The 19,991-nt window shown below is 38.7% G+C and overlaps 1 protein-coding gene across 6 annotated transcripts in view; it reads right to left on the bottom strand.

The window, feature by feature from the left end:
• The window catches only part of helz (helicase with zinc finger), a 274,742-nt gene that overhangs the window by 168,071 nt on the left and 86,680 nt on the right, over positions 1-19,991 (bottom strand). For all 6 annotated transcript variants that reach the window (XM_072558865.1, XM_072558869.1, XM_072558867.1 and 3 more), the window contains one exon: positions 1,093-1,426. In XM_072558865.1, coding sequence (XP_072414966.1) covers positions 1,093-1,426 — 334 coding nt within the window. The remainder of the gene's footprint in view (positions 1-1,092; positions 1,427-19,991) is intronic.

Here is a 19,991-nt window from a genome sequence, read left to right as displayed (position 1 = left end):
ACAAAAATCTGATTACCAAAGAATTAATGCCAATTTTCCTTTCCTAATCGAGGAATTATGGTACCAATTTTAATCAGCCTGAATGCAGAAGGAAAACACTGCTGAGCATAACTGTGATGAAAGGTCACTGACCCAAGTCATTGGCATTGTTCACTTCACAGCCTGTCTTACTGAGTGTTTCCAGCATTTTTCATTTTTCTCCTCGAAGACTGCTTCAGCTGATACTGCAGCACAGACTAGCATTCAAAAGTGGGACCTTCATGGTCTCTATGACTTAAATGCTCACTACATTAACCATTCTGGGACACGGCCAAAGTTGTCAATGTGTTGAATCTGCCTGTTCTTCAAAATTCAAGATACAGATATTGCCATGTTCTGTACACAGAGACTCAAATAATCGTGGAAGCAATGACTTTCTTTACATCCAAGTACAATTAATTCTTCTATTCTAGACACTGATAACATTGTTGAGAACAATACAAATTTTATCACAGTCAAGGTAGCAGTATTACATTAAAATCTGAAGGCAATCTGTTCAATGCCGCCAAGGGATGTTTGCAGCTCTAAACTGAGACAGCTTCAGATTGAACACTAGCATAGACATCACTTGAACCTAAAAATTCAAGTTACTGCATGCCCAAAAAATTATAGCCTTTTCTTGCATACTTTCTTCCTTGTTTTATTTGTCTTGGTTTTATTTGTCTTCAAAGTGTGATTTGGTAGAGTTACTAATGTTTAATGATCAAAGCAATGGCCAAGCTGACCATACATTTGTGGGAGGGGAAAAACATGAGTTATCATGCAACACAGATAGATCACTCAGCCATTTTGTTGGTTAGAAATGGTGCATTCTATGGGAGCAGGTTGGAATATTGTCAAGAGAATCACATGAATAAAATGTACAATCTAAGAAGCAAAATAAAACCATCTGCTGAAGGTGTCCAAGATCAAGTGTAAACAAAAAGCTAGTCTCCCCACAGGAAATACCTTGTCTGGATTAGCTTGTGACAATAATCCTGCAATATTCTAGCCACTTTATTAATGATACAAAAAGCACAAATGGATACAATGAACAGTAGCGACATAAATTACCTGCATATCTCTGTCTGCTCGAAGTTTTAGCTCCTCACAGCAATCCTTGGTCAACCTTAAGTAAATGCATTCTTTAGTTTTTTCCTCAATCATGGCTTCGTAAACCTTTTCTTTGGTTCCCTGGGCTTGCATGGACCTCTCTTTAGTTATTGGCAACAACAGGACAGAATTGACTTTGGTCATTACCAATCGTCCAGCCAATGTTTCTTCCGAAAGAGTCTCAGTGAGTTTGAAGCGAGCAAAAAGTTGTCCTCCTTGCGCATATTTAGCACCGCCTGAAACACCAGTAAGCATGAAGTTTGCTACCAGATATAAATTTACTTTAATGTTGAACCTGCAAATTTAAAAAAAAGTCACCTCATTACAAAGGCAGAAATTTTCAAGTATATATACAATGTTTAAATTTAAACCATGGTGATCGGATGTACAAACTCAATTGTTTCCTCATTAAGAAAATTACATTGATGCAACATGTGGAAATAAGTTGTTTTGAAAAATGTACAAACCACACATGTAAGATGGGTCTATAACCTGGCAATCTGCATTATTCAATACCAAGTTCAAATCAATCACCAGTTATCCCAATTTTTATTTTCTTCTTTTGCCATCCTAACATTGATGGCCACAATTTCCCAGGCTATGAGGGCCATCTAATAACCCATGGACATTGAGATCTGAGGGAACTATTTCCAACTGATATTTCCTGAGTTCAAGATATCAAGACTGTGGCGGAGACAAAGACCTAAAAAGTTTGTTGATAAAATACCTTTCACAACTTCAGTAGATTCCAAAGTGCTTCATAATCAATGAAGTATTTTTGAACTACATTCGCTGTTGTAGGAAATACAGCAGTCAATTTGTGCATAGCAAGCTCTCACAAATAACAGTGCAATAATGAACAGATATAATGTTTTGCTGATCATGATTCAAGGGTAAGTATTGACTGGGACAAATGAGAAGAGTCATAGCTCTTCTTTGAAATAGTGCCATGGGATCTTTACATCCACCTGAGAGAGATCCCTGTTTATCATCTCATCTGGAAGATGGCACTTCCAATACTGTGAGCTGTAACTTCCTTAATGCTGTTTTATATTGTCAATCTAGATTTTTGTACATGAGTCTCTGCAGTGACCTGGAGTTTTAATGTTCTAAGTCAGAGGTGAAAGTGCTATCTCGAAGGGCTCAAAATATTCACCAGGTGAATTTTGCTGTAGAAAATCAATCATGGGGTGACAAATGAGAGAAGAGTTGCCTCCATCAATTGTCAATTTTTTAAAAATCTCTTGCTAGTTGACATCTGTTTACTTGTACCATTTAAATCCTGCAGTACTTAAGAGATTATTGCTTTCTTTGTATGCTATGGTTTTCAGTTTGATAGAGATGTGGTGATAATTCTGGATTTTAATTAATTTAGTTTCTGAAAGTCCAAATACCCAAATTGTCAACAAAATACAGAAGGAAATGTTACTATGGGACTTGTCAGTTAATAAATGAATTAGTGAGAATGAAAAAGGAGCTTCTGAAAACTTAAAAAAACATTCCCAGAAAATCGAAGTATCTCACAAAAGGAAGCTAAGGCAGAATTATTATGGTAAAGGATTAAAAATTAAAACAATTGTTACATTAGTGGGACTACACTGCAAACACTAATTGTGGGATGTAATTGTAAGATAATATCTGTAGAAAGCTTACAGACATTAACAGGAAGAACTTATTCATATAGGAGATATGAATTGCCACTCACAAATTGAAACAGGAGAATTCTTATTATCTGCACAGCACTTCAAGAAAGGGAGAGACATTCCTCAATCTGAATATGAAAAATGAAATGATCAGGTAGATGACATGAAACGTGAAGAGTACCTGGGAGCAATGGACGTTACACAGTAGATTTAAGACTCGAGCAGAAAGGAAAACACAAAAACCAAAATGTGAAGGCAGCAGATGAATTACGGTAGATACAGCTACATGAGATTGGAAAAAACATCATCGTTTAAGTTTAGATCAACAATTAGTTTAGCTTTTAAAAGAAAACTGCAACATTGTCAAAAAACATTTAAGACTAAGCACTGGTTTAGGATGCTGCAGATAAACAGAAATCAGAAAAAAAATCTTAACAAGCCAAATGGACAACAATTTTAAAAATAGAAAACAAGGTGAGCTTGAGGTGGGCACCTGGAAAGCAGAGAGGAAGTGAGAGGAGAGAAGTTAAAACAATGAATAGCACATCCTTTTACAAAAATTTAAGTTAAAAGAGAATGGTTAATTGTTTACTTTTGGCAGATTTGGGGAAGAGGAGACACTGCAGAACTCAAAACAGTGAGTCACTAGCAGTGAAACTAACCTTGTAATGGGATGCTGAATAAGTGTTTTGTTTCAACATTCACAAAGAAGAATAGTGGGGAAACCACCCAAATTGTTTAAAAGGAAGAGAAGAGGATCATGGAGAATCTATCAATATTGCCAGCTTTGCAGCCCTCTGCAAATGTACAACCAATCAGCCAAAAAGTCTAACTTGTAGTTAGAGCATGAATGCAGCCGGGAAAGTTTTGAAATATTTAATTGAAGATTAAATTAGTAAATAGTTATGTTGAGAAGATACATAAATGCAGACTAGCTAAGTCCAAAAGGACATAGCCGCTAGATTGGGCCTATGCCAGGTAGTGAAAAAACTAACAAGAAAAGTTCAAAGGTTCATCTGAGCAGAATTTGGCCATTTGGTACATCTGTCATTCGATCACGGTTGATATGATTTCCTGCTTTCTCCCTATAACCTTTCAACCCATTACCAATTAAAAATCTGTCCAACACCACCTTAAATGTAATCACTGTCCCAGCATCTGCCACACTTCGAGGTCGCAAATTTCACAGATCCAGAACCTTTCGGGAGAAGCAGTTTCTCCTCAACTCACAAATTCGCCATCACTTATCCTAAGACTTCGACCTTTCATCCTAGAATGCCCCACAAGAGGATGCATCTGCTGAACATCTATTTTATCCATACCTTTTATCATCTTGAATACCTTATTTTTCTAAATTCCAGACAGTATAGGCCTAAACTGTTCAATCTCGTTTCTTGCAACAAATCCCTCACATTTGGGACCAATCAAGTGAACCTCCTCTGAACTACCTCCAATGCAACTACATTTTCCCTTAAATAAGGGGACCAAAACTGTGCAAAATATCCCAGGTGTGGTCTCACTAATGCCTTGTATAGTTGCAACAATACGTCTTTATCTTTATATTCAATTCCTTTAGCTATAAAAGCCAACATTCCATTTGCTTCCTTTAATATCTGCTGTACTTGAATGCTACTTTACTGTGACTCATGAACAAGGACACCCAGATTCTTTTGTACCTTAGCACCTTGAAATCTTTCCCCATTTAGATAACAGGTCACCTTCCTATTTTTCCCGACCAAAATGCATGACCTCACACTTATCCACGTTGATCTTACATTTTTGCCCACTCTCCTAACCTACCTATATCTATTTGTAAGGTTCTTATTTCCTCATTGCAATTTACCTTCCTGCCTATTTTTGTGTAATCAGCAAAAGTGGTTTTCGAGCCTTCTGTCCCTGTATCCAAGTTGTTAATGTAGATTGCAAATAGCTGGGGCCCAAGGATCAAACCCTGTGGCACCCCACTGGTTGCATCTTGCCATCCAGAAAAAAACATTTATCCAGTCTCTCTCTTCCATCCATCAGCCAGTTACTTATCCAAGCTAATAAATTACCCCAATCCTTATGATCCATTCCTGTGAATTAACCTTTTGTGCGGCACCTTATCAAATACCTTCCAGAAGTCCAGATATATGACATCTACAGTAACCTCACTATCCACTTTGTTTGTCACATCTTCTAAGAATTCTAGGAAATTTATTAAACATGATTTTTCCTTCATAAATTCATGCTGACTCTGATGTTTTGACTTTCCAAATGCCCTGATATGACTTCCTTGATAACTGATTCTAACACTTGCCCAACAACAGATGTTAAATTCACTGGTCTGTAATTTCCTACATTTTGTCTCTCTCCCTTTTTTGAATAAGGGTGTCACATTAGCATTTTCCAATCCACTAGAACTTTTCCCGTGTCTAAGGAATTTTGGAATATTGTAACCAATGCATCCACTATCTCTGCCGCCACTTTCTTTAGTAACCTAGCATGTAGGCCATCAGGCTCAGGGGGCTTGTCTGCCCTCAATCTTAATAGTTTGCTGAGTACCTTTTCCCTATCAATGTTGATTGTGCTAAGTTCTACCCTTTCTATTGCCTCTGACGTGCCCGTTCCAATAGGAATTGTACTATTGTCCTCCATCATGAGAACTAAGGTAAAGTACTGATTGAGTATCTCTGCCATCTCAGTGTTCCCCACTATTAACTCTCTGGTTTCATCTTCCAAAGGATCAACATTCACATGAGCAACTCTCTTCCCTTTTATATACCTATAGAAGCTTTTGCTATCCTTTTTTATTTTGTGCTTGTTTTCTTTTGTAATTTACCTTAGTTCTTTTGATTAATTTTTTACTATCCCTTCATTTACGTTTGAAAGTTTCCCAGTATTTCGGCCTGCCATTGTCCTTTGAAATATGGTATATCTTAGGTTTTGACTTTATTTTGTCCTTGATCAGCCATGGATGTGTTTTACCCCCCTTACCATCTTTCTTTCTCACCGGGAGATATTTTAGTGGTGAGGAATTAAGTAGCTCCTTAAAGGACTGCCACTGCTCAACTGCTGTCTTCCCTTTTAGCTTTCCTGCCCAATCCACTCGGGCCAAATCTGTCATCATGCCTATGTAATTTCCTTTGTTTAATTCCAAAACACTACTGTGGGACTCTATTTTTCCATTCCCAAACTGAATTTTCAATTCTACTAAACTATGGTCACTACTCCTAGAGGATCCTTAACTATGATGCCATCAATTAATCTCTCATTACACAATACCAAATCCAGAGTCCCCTGCTCCCTGGTTGGTTCCACAACTTACTGCTCCAAGAAACAATCTCTAAAACATTCAATGAACTCGTGCCTCCGGGCTCCACCCTTGCCAATTGGATTCTTCCAATCTAATTGCATATTAAGATCACCCATGATTATTGTTGTACCTTTCTTGCAAGCTTCGAACATTTCTTGGTTTATACTGTGCCCCACTGCAGAACCACTGTTTGGGAACCTACAGATTACTCCTACCAAGCACTTCTTCCTTTTGCTATTTCTTAGTTCTGCCCAGACTGATTCTGCATCTTCATCTCCCATGCGTATGTCATTTCTCATTGGATCTCAATTTCAGACTGGGCATCGAAGGAGCACTGAATTATCAGCAACAACTGCAAAGGGGGTGGCACGGTGGCTCAGTGGTTAACATTGCTGCTTCACAGCATCAGGGATCCATGCTCAATTCCTGCCTTGGGCAACTGTCGTGTGGGGTTTGCACATTCTCCCCGTGTCTGCGTGGGTTTCCTCTGGTTTCCTCCCACAGTCCAAAGATGTGCAGGTCAGGTGAGCTGGCCATGTTAAATTGCCTGTAGTATTAGGTGCATTAGTCAGGGGTAAGTGTGGGGAGTGGGCTTGGGTGGGTTGCTCTTCGGAGGGTCAGTGTGGACTTGTTGGGCTGAAGGGCCTATTTCCACATTGTAGGGAATCTAATCTAATCAATCATAATGTGAAACCTAAACTCTAAACACATTCTCCAACCCATCTTTAAGACCAAGCAAAGGGAACAATCTGATTCAATGAAGATTCCAAGAGGGCATACCAGGAGTAACACCAGGCTTACCTAAAAACCTGATGAAGCAACAAAAGAGGACTATTTGCAGTCAAACAGCACAAGCAACATGTGATGAATAATGAAAGTAATCCCATAATAAATAAATCAGATCTAAGCTTTGCAGTCCTACCACACCTAGTCAAGAACAATAATGCACAATGAACTCACTGATGGTGATGATTCCAAAAATGTCCTAATCATCAATTACGGAGGAACCCAATACCTCTGCTCAAAAACAAGACTGAAGCACTTGTAAACATCTTCAGCCGGAAGTACCAAATGGACTCCTCAGCCTCCTCCTGAGTTCTGAGCAACACAGATGTCATTTTTCAGCAAATTCAATTCACTTTACCTGAAGTGGTTGAAGGCAGATAATACTATGAAGACAAAAGAGAAAATGCTGGAAAATCTCAGCAGGTCTGGCAGCATCTGTAAGGAGAGAAAACAGCTGACGTTTCGAGTCTAACTGACCCTTTGTCAAAGCTAAAAAAAAGGGGGGAAATAGGGTGGTATTTATACGAGGCTGAGAGAAGGTGACTCATGGCTCCAGAAGCAAAGGTAGCAATAAAGAGATGATAATGACAGTGCATAGAGAGATTATAGGGAGGTTAGGAGCTGTGAATGACCAAGGCTGTGTGACAAAATATGTGGGGGAGGGGGGATGGGGAGGGATGAAGCAGAGGCAAAATGGAAAACAGGGGAGAAGGGTGGCAAAAAGGAGAGGAAAAAGGTGATGAGAGAGTGGGGAGCGAGAGAGAGAGAGAGAGAGAGAGAGAGAGAGAGAGAGACACACAATCAAGAAATAAAAGGTACAGAACAGTGAAAAAAAATTAAAAAGATAAATGAAATAAAATTATCCATGCAGAGATAGTTCATGAACTCATATTTTTATACTGTGAAGACCACAGGTTACTCCATTGAAGACTTGTGCTTCAGAACAAAGTGAAGTTATTCCAGTAGTTTCAACCCTGGCATCCATCCAAAATAGATAATTACCCACAAAGAGGACAATATCAACCAAGCTCATTACTGCACAATTAATCTACCACCAATCATCAGCCAAGTGATGGAAAGTGCTATTAACAGTTCTAACAAATAGCACTTAATCAATAACCACTGATTCAATTTAGGTCTGCCATGCAGAGATAGTTCATGAACTCATATACCCATTAACACAGCCCTGAGGTCTAAAAAACATAACTGTCCGAAATACACACAACAGATAGTGCTGTGCAAGATCATTACACATAAATTCACCAGAATCCATGAGTTGCAGAGATTTCAATGGATTAAGAAATCACACTCTCTCAAATTGCTAAGAAGTCTGCATAAATTGCTAATAAATTAATAATCACAATTGGAAAGCCTATAAAGATTCGGGTACAGGCATCAGAAATATTGACACAGAAATAGAGTTCAAGTAGGTGAATTGTGGTACAAGGAAGCAGAGAAAAACGGTGTTTGATAATCCTTAGAGTAGGAGAAACAATTTCCTAATGTCATTTGGTACGCCTTGTCAGACAAAAAAATTGAAGCGCAACAGTTTTCTAATTCACCTGCATGATCAACATTTGATATTAAAGGCTGTCTTATTGATGAGGGCACTTAACAAATACCTGAACTTCAGATGTCCTCTTGAAGAGGAATGATTAACTCAGAGCATTAACAATACTTCAATTTTGAAGTGCTACTATGCCACCTGCTGGTGTGATGATCTGCTGTACGAGGAAGCAAAGGATAGGAGTAATTGTCATCCAAAGTACTTCTAAAATCTTTGGATGTGGTGTATACCAATGCACCCAATCTTGTAAAGAAAACAAAGCTAAATCTACAAGAAGCTGGCCTTGAGATTTCCAGATGGCACCAAAATAGGAGGGATAAATAGATTAAGATTAAAGCAAGTACAGATTGGTACTGATGAATTGGGGGAAATGGGCTAAAAGAGAGAGTTGACTAAATTTGATCTCAATACATATGAACTGACAACAAAAGATTTTCAAATTGTACTCCAAATGGAAGAAAGTTCAGAGCCATCAAAGGCTATATGTTCAGAAGATATTCAAGGCAGAAAACTACTCACACAAAAACCAATGACATTTTACTTTTTATCATAGGGATTCAAATATCCTTTATAAAATCTTGATAAAATCCAGCTAGAGCGGGTTTAGTCTATCAGATGAATCAAGAGGCTTTGATGAAAATATAACAGAATTGCTAGCAAGTTGGCTGGTTTGCATCAAATAGATATTTAGACTGCAAAAGAAACTACTACTTGTTAGAAAGAAAATTACAGTACAGATATTTCATGGCAGATATGTAAAACAAATAGAAACTTTATGTAGTTGAGACTATAGAATTCATTTCCACGATTCATGGTAGTAGAAATTGCAGTATTCAATATAGCATGGGTAGATGAAGATAATAGTAGTGGGGGAAAAAATGGGAACTTGGTGGTAAGATGTGATTATCACTTTAGGTAGCACAAGTGGTCAGCGCTTAAGCAGACTGGTTGGGCTGACTGGCTGGTTTACAATTCTATTTATTTCTATGCAAAATCAATTAATTTCTACCATTTCATGGAATACCTGCAGTTGCAGACAATAATGCACTCTTGAATGGACAGTTAGAACAAAAGTTAGGCTGGTGAAGTGTACATTACTACTGTCCATCTTACATCTTTGAGGTGCCAGACGTAACTCCTTTGGTGGCACTGAATCAGAAGATCAAGGGTTCAGAACTCATTCTGAAGACTCGAGGGCAAAATCTAGGTTAACGTATGATTGCAGTGTGACGAAGTGCTGCCCCATTATATTCCAGATGCGACGTTAGGTCGAAACTCAGTCTGCACTCTCAGGTAGACATAAAAGATTTCATGACTCTATTTTGGAGAAGAAATGTGGACTGGTATTCCTGGTATTTTTTCTTTCTACCAATATCAACAAAAAAATACCAAGTCATTACATTGCTGTTTGTGCCATAAAGTTTTTGCATGCTTCCTACAGTACAGCAGCTCATGGACTGAGAAGCACTTTGTAATATTGTGAGGCCATGAAAGGTGTAATATAAATGCAAGTTCTTGCCTCATGAAACAAAATGACAAGCTAATTCTCACCTTGCAGCATCTCGTTAACTGCATATCAAGGTCAACAAGGAGCTCTCTCAAGAAACCAAAGCTATTATCTGTTGCTGCACAGTCTGTTTATACATCCAGAATGAATGCAACATCTACAGGAATAGCTTGTGTTGCAGTTCAGGGCATTTTGGGGGCTATGAGTTAGTGTGCAGACAAACAACTATCACACAATCTTCAAATGATCAATCTATTCAAGGCGATTTTGAACTTTAGCTGCATTCCATATTTAACTACACTACTGCAAACTTGGATGAATACATGCCATATGAAAACTGCTGTCACTATGCAACAAACTCGACCTATAACATATTATTAATATGACCTCTGAGGCATACATAATGGTTGAGAAAAAATATTTCATGGAATTAGAAAGTATTCAAAAATGAGTTTTTAAAAAATCCCTTTTGTTGAAAATAATTGGTGAAAATCAGAGGTGACTATTAACATGACCATTGATTGTTAGAAGTATTTTGCATATAGTTTTAATCATATCCATGTACATTTTACATGTTATTACTCAGAAAACATATTTAAAATCTGTTTTTTAAGCAGTCAACGTGCTGTATAATTATTCACACACCACTTTTGCAGAACATATTACTGATTCCAGTTCTCGCTGGTCATCCATAGAGTATTTTAGACCAGCAATTGAAATATTACATCTCCAGACTGTAGCAGTTCACAACCAAGTTATTTTATAGATTAACTGATTCAAATGCATATTTTGACATATGTTGAATATTAAAACAAAAAATATGGACATTTAAATGCCTTAACAGTTGATAATTACATTAACAGTCACTTGGTGAAATTGCACATTGCTGAAAAGGGAGACTTGTTATCCAATATTTGAGTGCAAAAATGAAAAGCTGAGAAAGCCAAAGCTCAAACAATTGAAACAATTTACACTACAGAAATTTTCGACTAACAGGATGCGGTTATCCATACAAAAAGACATTCTACCAAGCACACAATTGAACAAAACCATGAATGAATGAATAGCAATGCCAGTGATTTGCTAGGTATGTCAGTCGTATATCTGATTAGCCAATTGAACAAACAACATATTCCTTCAGTTCTTTGTAACAGGCAGCATGCAGATCACACTCAACTAGCCTGCAGTTTGTAAAACTCAAACCAAATGTCTATTGCTAGGTATGAGTCCACAATGATTCAGCAAGTGCTGTCAATCATGATTGTGCGAAGTTACATTGAAACAAATAATAAACAGTTGCTTGGTAGCACAAAAATTGAGTATTGTTGAAAACTTACTCAATATTTTCATTATCAACACTTTAAATTATTCGTCAAGCTCATAATGTGGCTGATTCATGCTCGATAAAACAAATAACATACATTCATACGCAGAGACCCATCCTTTGCAAACAAAAGGAATATGCTCAAGTCTTACAAATTTTCTAAATATCAGACAGCTTGGACTACCTATTCTTTTCTCAGCCACAGTCATCTTACCAGCCAATTATCACCCTTTCTTATTGTAGAGTAATTTGTCAAAGGCATTTGGAATTTGGCATTCTTGTTTGTACAAGTACGAGGTGAAAAGTTTCAGCAACAAATACGGCTTTACAGCTTTGATAATCAGTTCAGAGACAATGTTTCAGTTATGTATTCAAAGACAAACATCTCATCTGAGTTTTGACTCTTGACAGTAAATGTGCTGTCAAGTTAACTTTATCAATTAAGTTTATTCAGTTCTTGACCAAGAAACTATTGCATACAGAAAGTCAGTTTCAATCAGATATACATTTAACCAACGACAAACTCAATGCCAACATTATAAGATTCGTGATCAGAATCGCACCCACTAATGGACATTAAAAAAAAATTTACTCAGCAAACATTTAATGTATAACTTGCCATTAAATGAGACAGCCATCACACAGAATCACTTTTTAGGAGTTTCATTTTACTAAGCATTTGAATGGCTCAGTGTCAAACACCCTAGGTGCAATACTGATGTAATGTTTTCTATTCATGGACTTCAGCATTTGGATCACGATTAACGGGTCAAGTGCAGAGTCTGACTGATTTCAGAGACTGCCCACATTCTCTCCCTATTCTCTGATATTTGATGTCATTAGTTTCCAAATTGTCACACCACTGTTTGACTTCTGCTTCCAGAAGCCATGTGGCTAGAGAAAAAAAGTTAATACTCTGAACAGGTTTTGCCAGCTTGTAAAGTAAGTTTTGTTGTGGCAATGCAAACAAATGAATAAGAAATACTGAAACTTAGCTGTTTAATGAAGTGAAGTAATGCTGAAATATTGTTAAAGCATCTACCTATACAAGGATTTATTAAACAACAATGACAACATTTAAAAGGCATCTGCCTAAGTACATGAATAGGAAAAGTTTGAGAGAAATGGGTCAAATGCAGGCAAGTGGAACTAGATCAGTTTGGGAAATCAGTTTGGGAAATTTGGTTGGTATGGACTAGTTGGATCGAAGGCTCTGTTTCGGTGCTGTATGACTATGACCTGCAGGGTACTACTTCAGCTGCTTATCTAATAGGTCCGTGCAGGATGAAGAAAAATTACAGGGAATACTGCTACATCACACATCAGAGCAATGCAAGTCACCAGGAGCTGTGGAGCCAAATTGAAAATCCAAAAATGACCTCTAGTGCTTCCACACTTGAAAACAGCCAGCAACATTCTGGATGCTTCAGAGGCACAGATTCAGAGCCTACCTGCAGAATGATCAGTAGCAGAGGGACATCATGAACTAAAGGTGAAGCAATAAATACGAGCAATTAAATTGGATTAAAAAACGAAAAGTGTGCAGCCTCCACGTAGAAATGGAAAATTAATTTCTATTCACAACTGTAAAGAGAAGACAATTTGCCTTTTATATCACAGGTATATTGACAAGGAATAAATGACACCAAACGATGCACAATGAATTCAAGGTAGATTTCCCTCCGGCAGCAAATTTCAGACAAAACAATTTAATAAGTTGAAAGCTCAACAGTCAAACAGGCAAAAGGCAAGGCCTGCAATGAAGTATCATTTTACATTTGCTAACTTCTGGCAAACACAAGTAATCATTCACAGATAGTGAAGTTATTCAAGAAGCAAGGACTGTGGCTCCCAGTCTTTATTCAAAGACGTGAAGAAGAAAGAAAAAATAATAACAGTCCAGCGCATATCACTTGGTGTTTACACAGTAGCAGAATGAGGGGAATCTTTGTCCAAAAAGACCTTTCCACAACTACCTTAAGGACAGTGAATGCTTCTCATGACAGTTCAATGGATACATTGACCTGACTGACACAGACCAGCTGATTTTTTTTTGCATACGGTTTTTAAGGATATTAGAACTAAAGAGGATCTTCTCATCCTTTTGGCCCTTAAAGAGAAAACATGGGGTGAGGATACCTACAACAAATACAAAAAATACATGCCTGAGATAAACATTATAATTAAGAAACTTGTTTCCATCACAACTGACGATGGTGCACCATCTCAAAATTATCACTTTTTTTCAAATCAGGAATGAACTGTGTAGTGAGCTGACAGACAGTGCGAGTTTGCTCAACTTCAGAATCCTTACAAACATAACGGCAAAATTGAATGAGTTGGATTGTGAACCATGGACAGAGAATTGACACATAATCTGTGCCGAGAATACATTCAAGTTGACTGGATCGGCGTTCCTCCCAATTTAAAAGTAAAATGCTGCAACACTTTGAATCTGGAGAAAATACCAGAAAACAAATTCAAAGACAAGAAAAATGTTTCCAGAAAACCTCTAAGTGCACCTGAGGAAATCAGCATCAATCATTTTAAAGAATTAGATGCAATCAACCAAACGAACTAAGAGGTAGATCCTGGGTTGCACTTTAATTCAAAAATGCAATCTTGTGTTTAAAAAGGTCAAAGGCACTGTTTTAAATGAAAGAATAACCCTTTAAGAATGAACCAGGACATACTCCAGAAATAAGCTGATGCTCATTGGAGGATTTAAGGATGGTTTGCTAAATAAAGGAAGTTGGTTAAGAAGAGGAGAAACCAGACTGGAGTTTGCATTGAACTGTGAAAGACAAATAAACATTTGTGGAAGACGAACCAATATGTGCTTCCTTCTTCGGTAAGTATTTGACTAGCAATATAATTTGGTAGTGAGCATGAACTTCAGTCTCCTTGGGAATGAAAATAATTAAGAATTTTCTTTCTGGCAAAAGAATTGCTTCCGAAATGGCAAAGTCATACTACAGACTGTCTACCTATGATTAACCACAAGTCTTTGGTTTCATAATTTGAATAGTGCAAAAAATGGAATTACAAAAAGGTGATTTGATGTAAACTTGAGGCATGGCCAACATTTGATAAATTTAATGAGACAGTCAACCAGTCCACAGAAAAATGTGCCATAGGTTTTGATGTGTTATACAAACTACTGAAAAAAAGATATAGAAATGTCCAATTTGTGCTTGTGGTCAGATTATTACATTATATGCAAATCTCATGTGCGCATAGCCTTTTTCTTTTAACAGGAGTTCAATTTGATGGTTAATATTCTCTTAGAATAAACAACTCGTGCTCTAAATAATTTTGGGGGAGAAAACAAACATTTCTAGCTATCTCTCCAATTAGAAACTCTGCAGTGATACAGACCTTGGTAGGGGGCTAGTTGTAGGCACTTTGCTAGAAGATGTTCTGAAGTGGGTCATGCTTTTAGTAGATTTGTGGATCAAGACAAAATACTAGATTGGAATGATAGTCGAAAGCAGCTGAACCCTAGAAATGCATCAGAATAATTAGACTCCATTCCACAAGGAGTTGTCCAAAAACTAGGAATTGAATAATTAAATTAGCTGCCAATACAGACAGCTTTGATGCTGAGTATGATGAGAATCAATGGCACAAAAGCAAGCTATTAGCTGCTAAAAATTTAAGTCAAGCCATGAGTGTCTTAGTCACTAATGCATTCAATTGTAATATATAAGATAGTGGTTGCAGCTCCAAGACTATGTGAGGCTGATTGGCTAAATTGTTACTAGCAAACCCTTGAGGAGACATATAAATGTTAAGGTTAAAGAATATGAAAGCAGTAACTACTTTAGGTTTGAGGACGATAACATACTAATATCTTTTTAAGAAGTAACCCTCCCATGTCGAATAGCAGGAATGAATCATTTCCTCAGCACCAATGTCGTTTCGAGTCACATACTGATAATGCCAAGAATGTTTTGAGAAGAAAAGCAAAAAAGAGCTTGGACATGAAAACATTTACTGCACTCTTAAAGAAACCACATTTTTTTGCTGAGAATTATGAGTGACCTCTGGAGAGAGGAGTGCAGCTCACAAAAGGAGAATTATCTGGAAGTTGCACACACAGTTTTTGCTCCTTCATCAACAACTTAAGCTACTGCTCAAGGATGTTAGAGTTATGGACAAGGAATATCAATCTTTATTGAGAATACACATTTTAATGTGATGCACATTCAAATATTGGATGATACCATCACATCCAGATTTAAGTGTTCCATTAGACTGGGAATAGGGTTGTGGCTATGGACTCAAACATAGGGTACAATGATCAAAATATTTGTGTTATACTTTGGAAGTATGGCTACTGGATTCGGCATATCTTTGATAATAAACAAGATGGCCAAACAAACAAAAGTGGATAATGTGGTGGACAACTGGGTTGGCACAGCTCTTGGAACACCAATAAAATCTCAAAAATATTGAAGGGGAATTTATGAATTATAGGTTTAGGGACATGCATGAGAACTTAAATATAGTTATGCACATTGATGAAGAAAGTTCATTTGGTGATGGTTTGCATGAAAGAAGTTATGCAGTAGGTGATGAAATGTTACACAAGATAATTGCAGTTCAGCCAAGTTACAAGCTAAACGCAGCTCTGGCATGGCAGTACATGCCAAACATTACTTGGAGATGCTTGGGGGATTAACCCATGCCAAATGTCACACACAGCTGTGACTTAAACTTGCATTCTATGCAATGTCATGATCCTCTGGCCTGACAGGAACAAATACTAGCTCCACTTTCTTCGTTCACCTCAACACTATAATGCTAGCAGGAAAGCAAAAAGTTGAAGCATCAGAAAAACATTTGGAGAGCATCAGGTATCACATAGGAAGATGGTAATTCAACACTATTATTAATCCAGAACGCCGGCTAACTGAGGGCATGGGTTTGAATCCCACTATGCTGGTGAAATTAGAATTCAATAAAATGCAGAACAAAAAACTAGCATAATGGGAACCATGTAACCACTGCTTATTGTCATAAAACCCTATCTTGTTCACAAATATCCTTTGCAAAGGAAATCTGCCATCTTTACCTAAACTGACCTACATGCAACTCCAGCAATGTGGTTGATTCTTATCTTGCATTCTTAACTGCCTTCTGAAATTACCTAGCACTCATTTGGATCAAACTGTTAAAAAGTCAAAAAAGGAGGAATTAAACTGAATGAACAATCTGGCATTGACCCAGAATTTATAATTGCAAACACAGCCCTGTCGTCCCTGCAAAATCCTCCTTGCAAACATTGGCAGCACTATCCAACAGACTAGATAAGCAATGACCTGAGAATCATACTGACAGAATTACACCTGACAGACAATGCCCAAGACAACAAACGCTGGGTATACCCTATCAGGACAGACCCACCATAGTTCGAAGAAGTTGCACTGTGCATTCTCAGCATTGACTCTAGACCCAAGAAATCTTATGGCATCAGGTCAAATATGGACAAGGACGCCTTCAGCTGATTACCAACAACCACACTTCTCAATGCAGATGACTCCTATTTCTCCATGTGGAGTTACCACCATGAGTGAGAAGGGCAAACAATGTACTCCAGATAGAGAATTTCCAAGTCCATCACTGTGAGTTGCATTGAGGAACACAGCTGGCCAAGTCCAATAGGAAATGCCTGTTAGACAGCATATGCGGCAGGTGACAACAGAACAAACAAGAGGAAAAAAATCTACTTTAATTCACTGCTACCTGCCTGCTGCAGATATGCTCATCCATGACAGTGCTGGTAGGGGTGACCACTCCACAATCCTTGGAGAGGCAAAGTGCACCTTAACATTGAACATATCCTCCACATGTTTTGTGACACTACCACGCTAAACTGTGCAGAATGCAAACAGATCTGGTGAATCAAAACTGGGCAACCATGAACAAACTGTGGGTCATCAACTGTAGAATTGCACTCAATCATAGTCTATAGAATCAAAGTTCATGACATCCCCCACTCTACCAACTTTAATTCAGGAAATCAACTCCTGTTCAATGAAGAGTACAGGAGGGCATGCCAACAGCACGAAGCATACCTAACAATGAGGTATTAATCTAGTGAGGGTACAACACAGGGGTGCTTGCATGTCAAGTAGCAGAAGCAGCATACAATAGAGAGGACTAGGTGATCCCACATCCAACAGATCAAATCTAAGTTCTGCAGTTCTGCCACATCCAACTGTGAATGGTGGAATTCTCCACAAATATTTCCATTCTGAACAATGAGGGAATCCAGCATATCAGTGCAAAAGGATAAGGCCGAAGCATTTGCCAAGTGGATGATCTACTACAGCATCCTTCCAAATATCCTCAACATTACAGATGGCAGTCTACAACCAATTCAATTCACTCCATATGATATGAAGAAATGGCTAAAGACATTCAATACTGCAAAGGCTATGAGCCCTGACAGCATTCTGGCAGAAACGCTGTTCTCACCCCGCTACATTATGCAGCTGACAGGTGAAATATTTGCCAGGTGTATCCTACGTCCTAAAAACAGGACAAATCCAATCAAATTACTTATCTACCAGAGTCACTCAGATCCTGACATCATTATAACTTGGTTCAAACAAGGACAAAGAGTTTTATTCTTGAGTTAAGGTGATAGCAACTGCCCTTAACATTAAGACATTTGACAAAATGAGGCATCAAGGAGCCTGAGCAAAACTAGAGTCAATGTGAATTAAGACGATATAAAGTCCAAAGGAAGAAAGGTATGGTTGTTGGAAATCAATTATCTCTGCCCTAGGACATCACTGCAGGACTGTCACTGGGTAGTATTCTTGGCCAAACCAGCAGCTTCATCACGGAGCTTCCCTTCATCATAATGTTAGAAGTGAGAATGTTCAGCATTGTAAACATCCTCAGATACTAAAGCAGTCTGTGGCTGTATACAGCATGACATGGACAACATTCAGGCTTGGTAGATAAATGGCAAGTAACACTTGCACTACACATTTTCCATGCAATGACCATCTCCAACAAGCAACGAATCCAACTATCATCTCTTGACATTCAGTGGCATTACCAGTGCTGACTCCCTCACCATCAACATTTGCATGGTTCTATTAGCCAGACACTGAACTGGACTACTCACACAGTAGTTAAGAGGCTAGGAATTCTAAAGTGACCTTAGTCATTAGCAATATTACTAAGAATGAGATGATGGAGTACTTGGAAGCGCATGGTAAAATGGAGCTGAGTCAACATGGCTTTGCCAAGAACTCTTTCGTTGAGGTAAGAAGCAAGTTAGACAAAGGAGAGCCAGGGGATGACATCTAACTGGATTTCCACAAGTCCTTTGACCAGGTGTTGCATAGGAGGCACAGGTAGTGAGGAGGAAGCCAAGAGGCTGCAGAAGGACTTGGACAGGCTAGCAGGGTGGGCAAAGAAGTGGCAAATAGAATATAACGTGGGAGTGAGTGTGGTTATATACTTTGGCCAGAAGAATAAAGACGTAGATTATTTTCTGTGGGGGAAAATGTTTCAGAAATCTGAAGTACAAAGAATCAGAGAACCCCTATAGCGCAGGAGGCGGCCATTTGACACACTGTGTCTGCACCTACACTCCAAAGAACATCCCACCTAGACCTAGCCCCCTACCATATCCCGTAACCTAACATTTACCATGGCTAGTCCACCTAGTCTACACACCACTGAACACTATGGACAATTACAATGTGGCCAATCCACCTAACCTGCACATCTTTGCACTGTGGGAGGAAACAAGAGCCCCCGAAGGAAACCAATGCAGACACGGGGTACGCAACAGAGGGTGGTGGTGGAGGGTTGTCTTTCAGACTGGAGGCCTGTGACCTGTGGAGTGCCACAAGGATTGGCGCTGGGCCCTCTTCTTTTTGTCATTTACATAAATAATTGAGATGAGAGTATAAGTGGTACAGTTAGTAAATTTGCAGATGACACCAAAATTGGAGGGGTAGTGGACAGCGAAGAGGGTTAACCTCAGATTACAACAGGATCTGGACCAGATGGGCCAATGGGCTGAGAAGTGGCAGATGGAGTTTAATTCAGATAAATGCGAGGTGCTGCATTTTGGGAAAGCAAATCTTAGCAGGACTTATACACTTAATGGTAAGGTCCTAGGGAGTGTTGCTGAACAAAGAGACCTTGGAGTGCAGGTTCATAGCTCCTTGAAAGTGGAGTCGCAGGTAGATAGGATAGTGAAGGCGGCGTTTGGTATGCTTTCCTTTATTGGTCAGAGTATTGAGTACAGGGGTTGGGAGGTCATGTTGCAGCTGTACAGGACATTGGTTAGGCCACTGTTGGAATAGTGTGTGAAATTCTGGTCTCCTTCCCATCAGAAAGATGTTGTGAAATTTGAAAGGGTTCAGAAGAAATTTACAAGGATGTTGCCAGGGTTGGAGGATTTGAGCTATAGAGAGAGTCTGAACAGGCTGGGGCTGTTTTCCCTGGAGTGTCGGAGGCTGAGGGGGTGACCTTATAGAGGTTGACAAAATTATGAGGGGCATGGATAGGATAAATAGACAAAGTCTTTTCCCTGGGATTGGGGAGTCCAGAACTAGAGGGCTTAGGTTTAGGGTGAGAGGGGAAAGATATAAAAGAAACGCAAGGGGCAACCTTTTCATGCAGAGGATGGTACATGTATGGAATGAGCTGTCAGAGGAAGTGGTGGAGGCTGGTACAATTGCAACATTTAAGAGGCATTTAGA

The sequence above is a fragment of the Chiloscyllium punctatum genome, chromosome 39 (assembly GCF_047496795.1).
Source record: "Chiloscyllium punctatum isolate Juve2018m chromosome 39, sChiPun1.3, whole genome shotgun sequence".
In the NCBI taxonomy this organism is placed as follows: domain Eukaryota; kingdom Metazoa; phylum Chordata; class Chondrichthyes; order Orectolobiformes; family Hemiscylliidae; genus Chiloscyllium; species Chiloscyllium punctatum.
The sequence above is the reverse complement of the archived record's forward strand: the minus strand, read 5'-3'. Positions and strand labels throughout refer to the sequence as shown.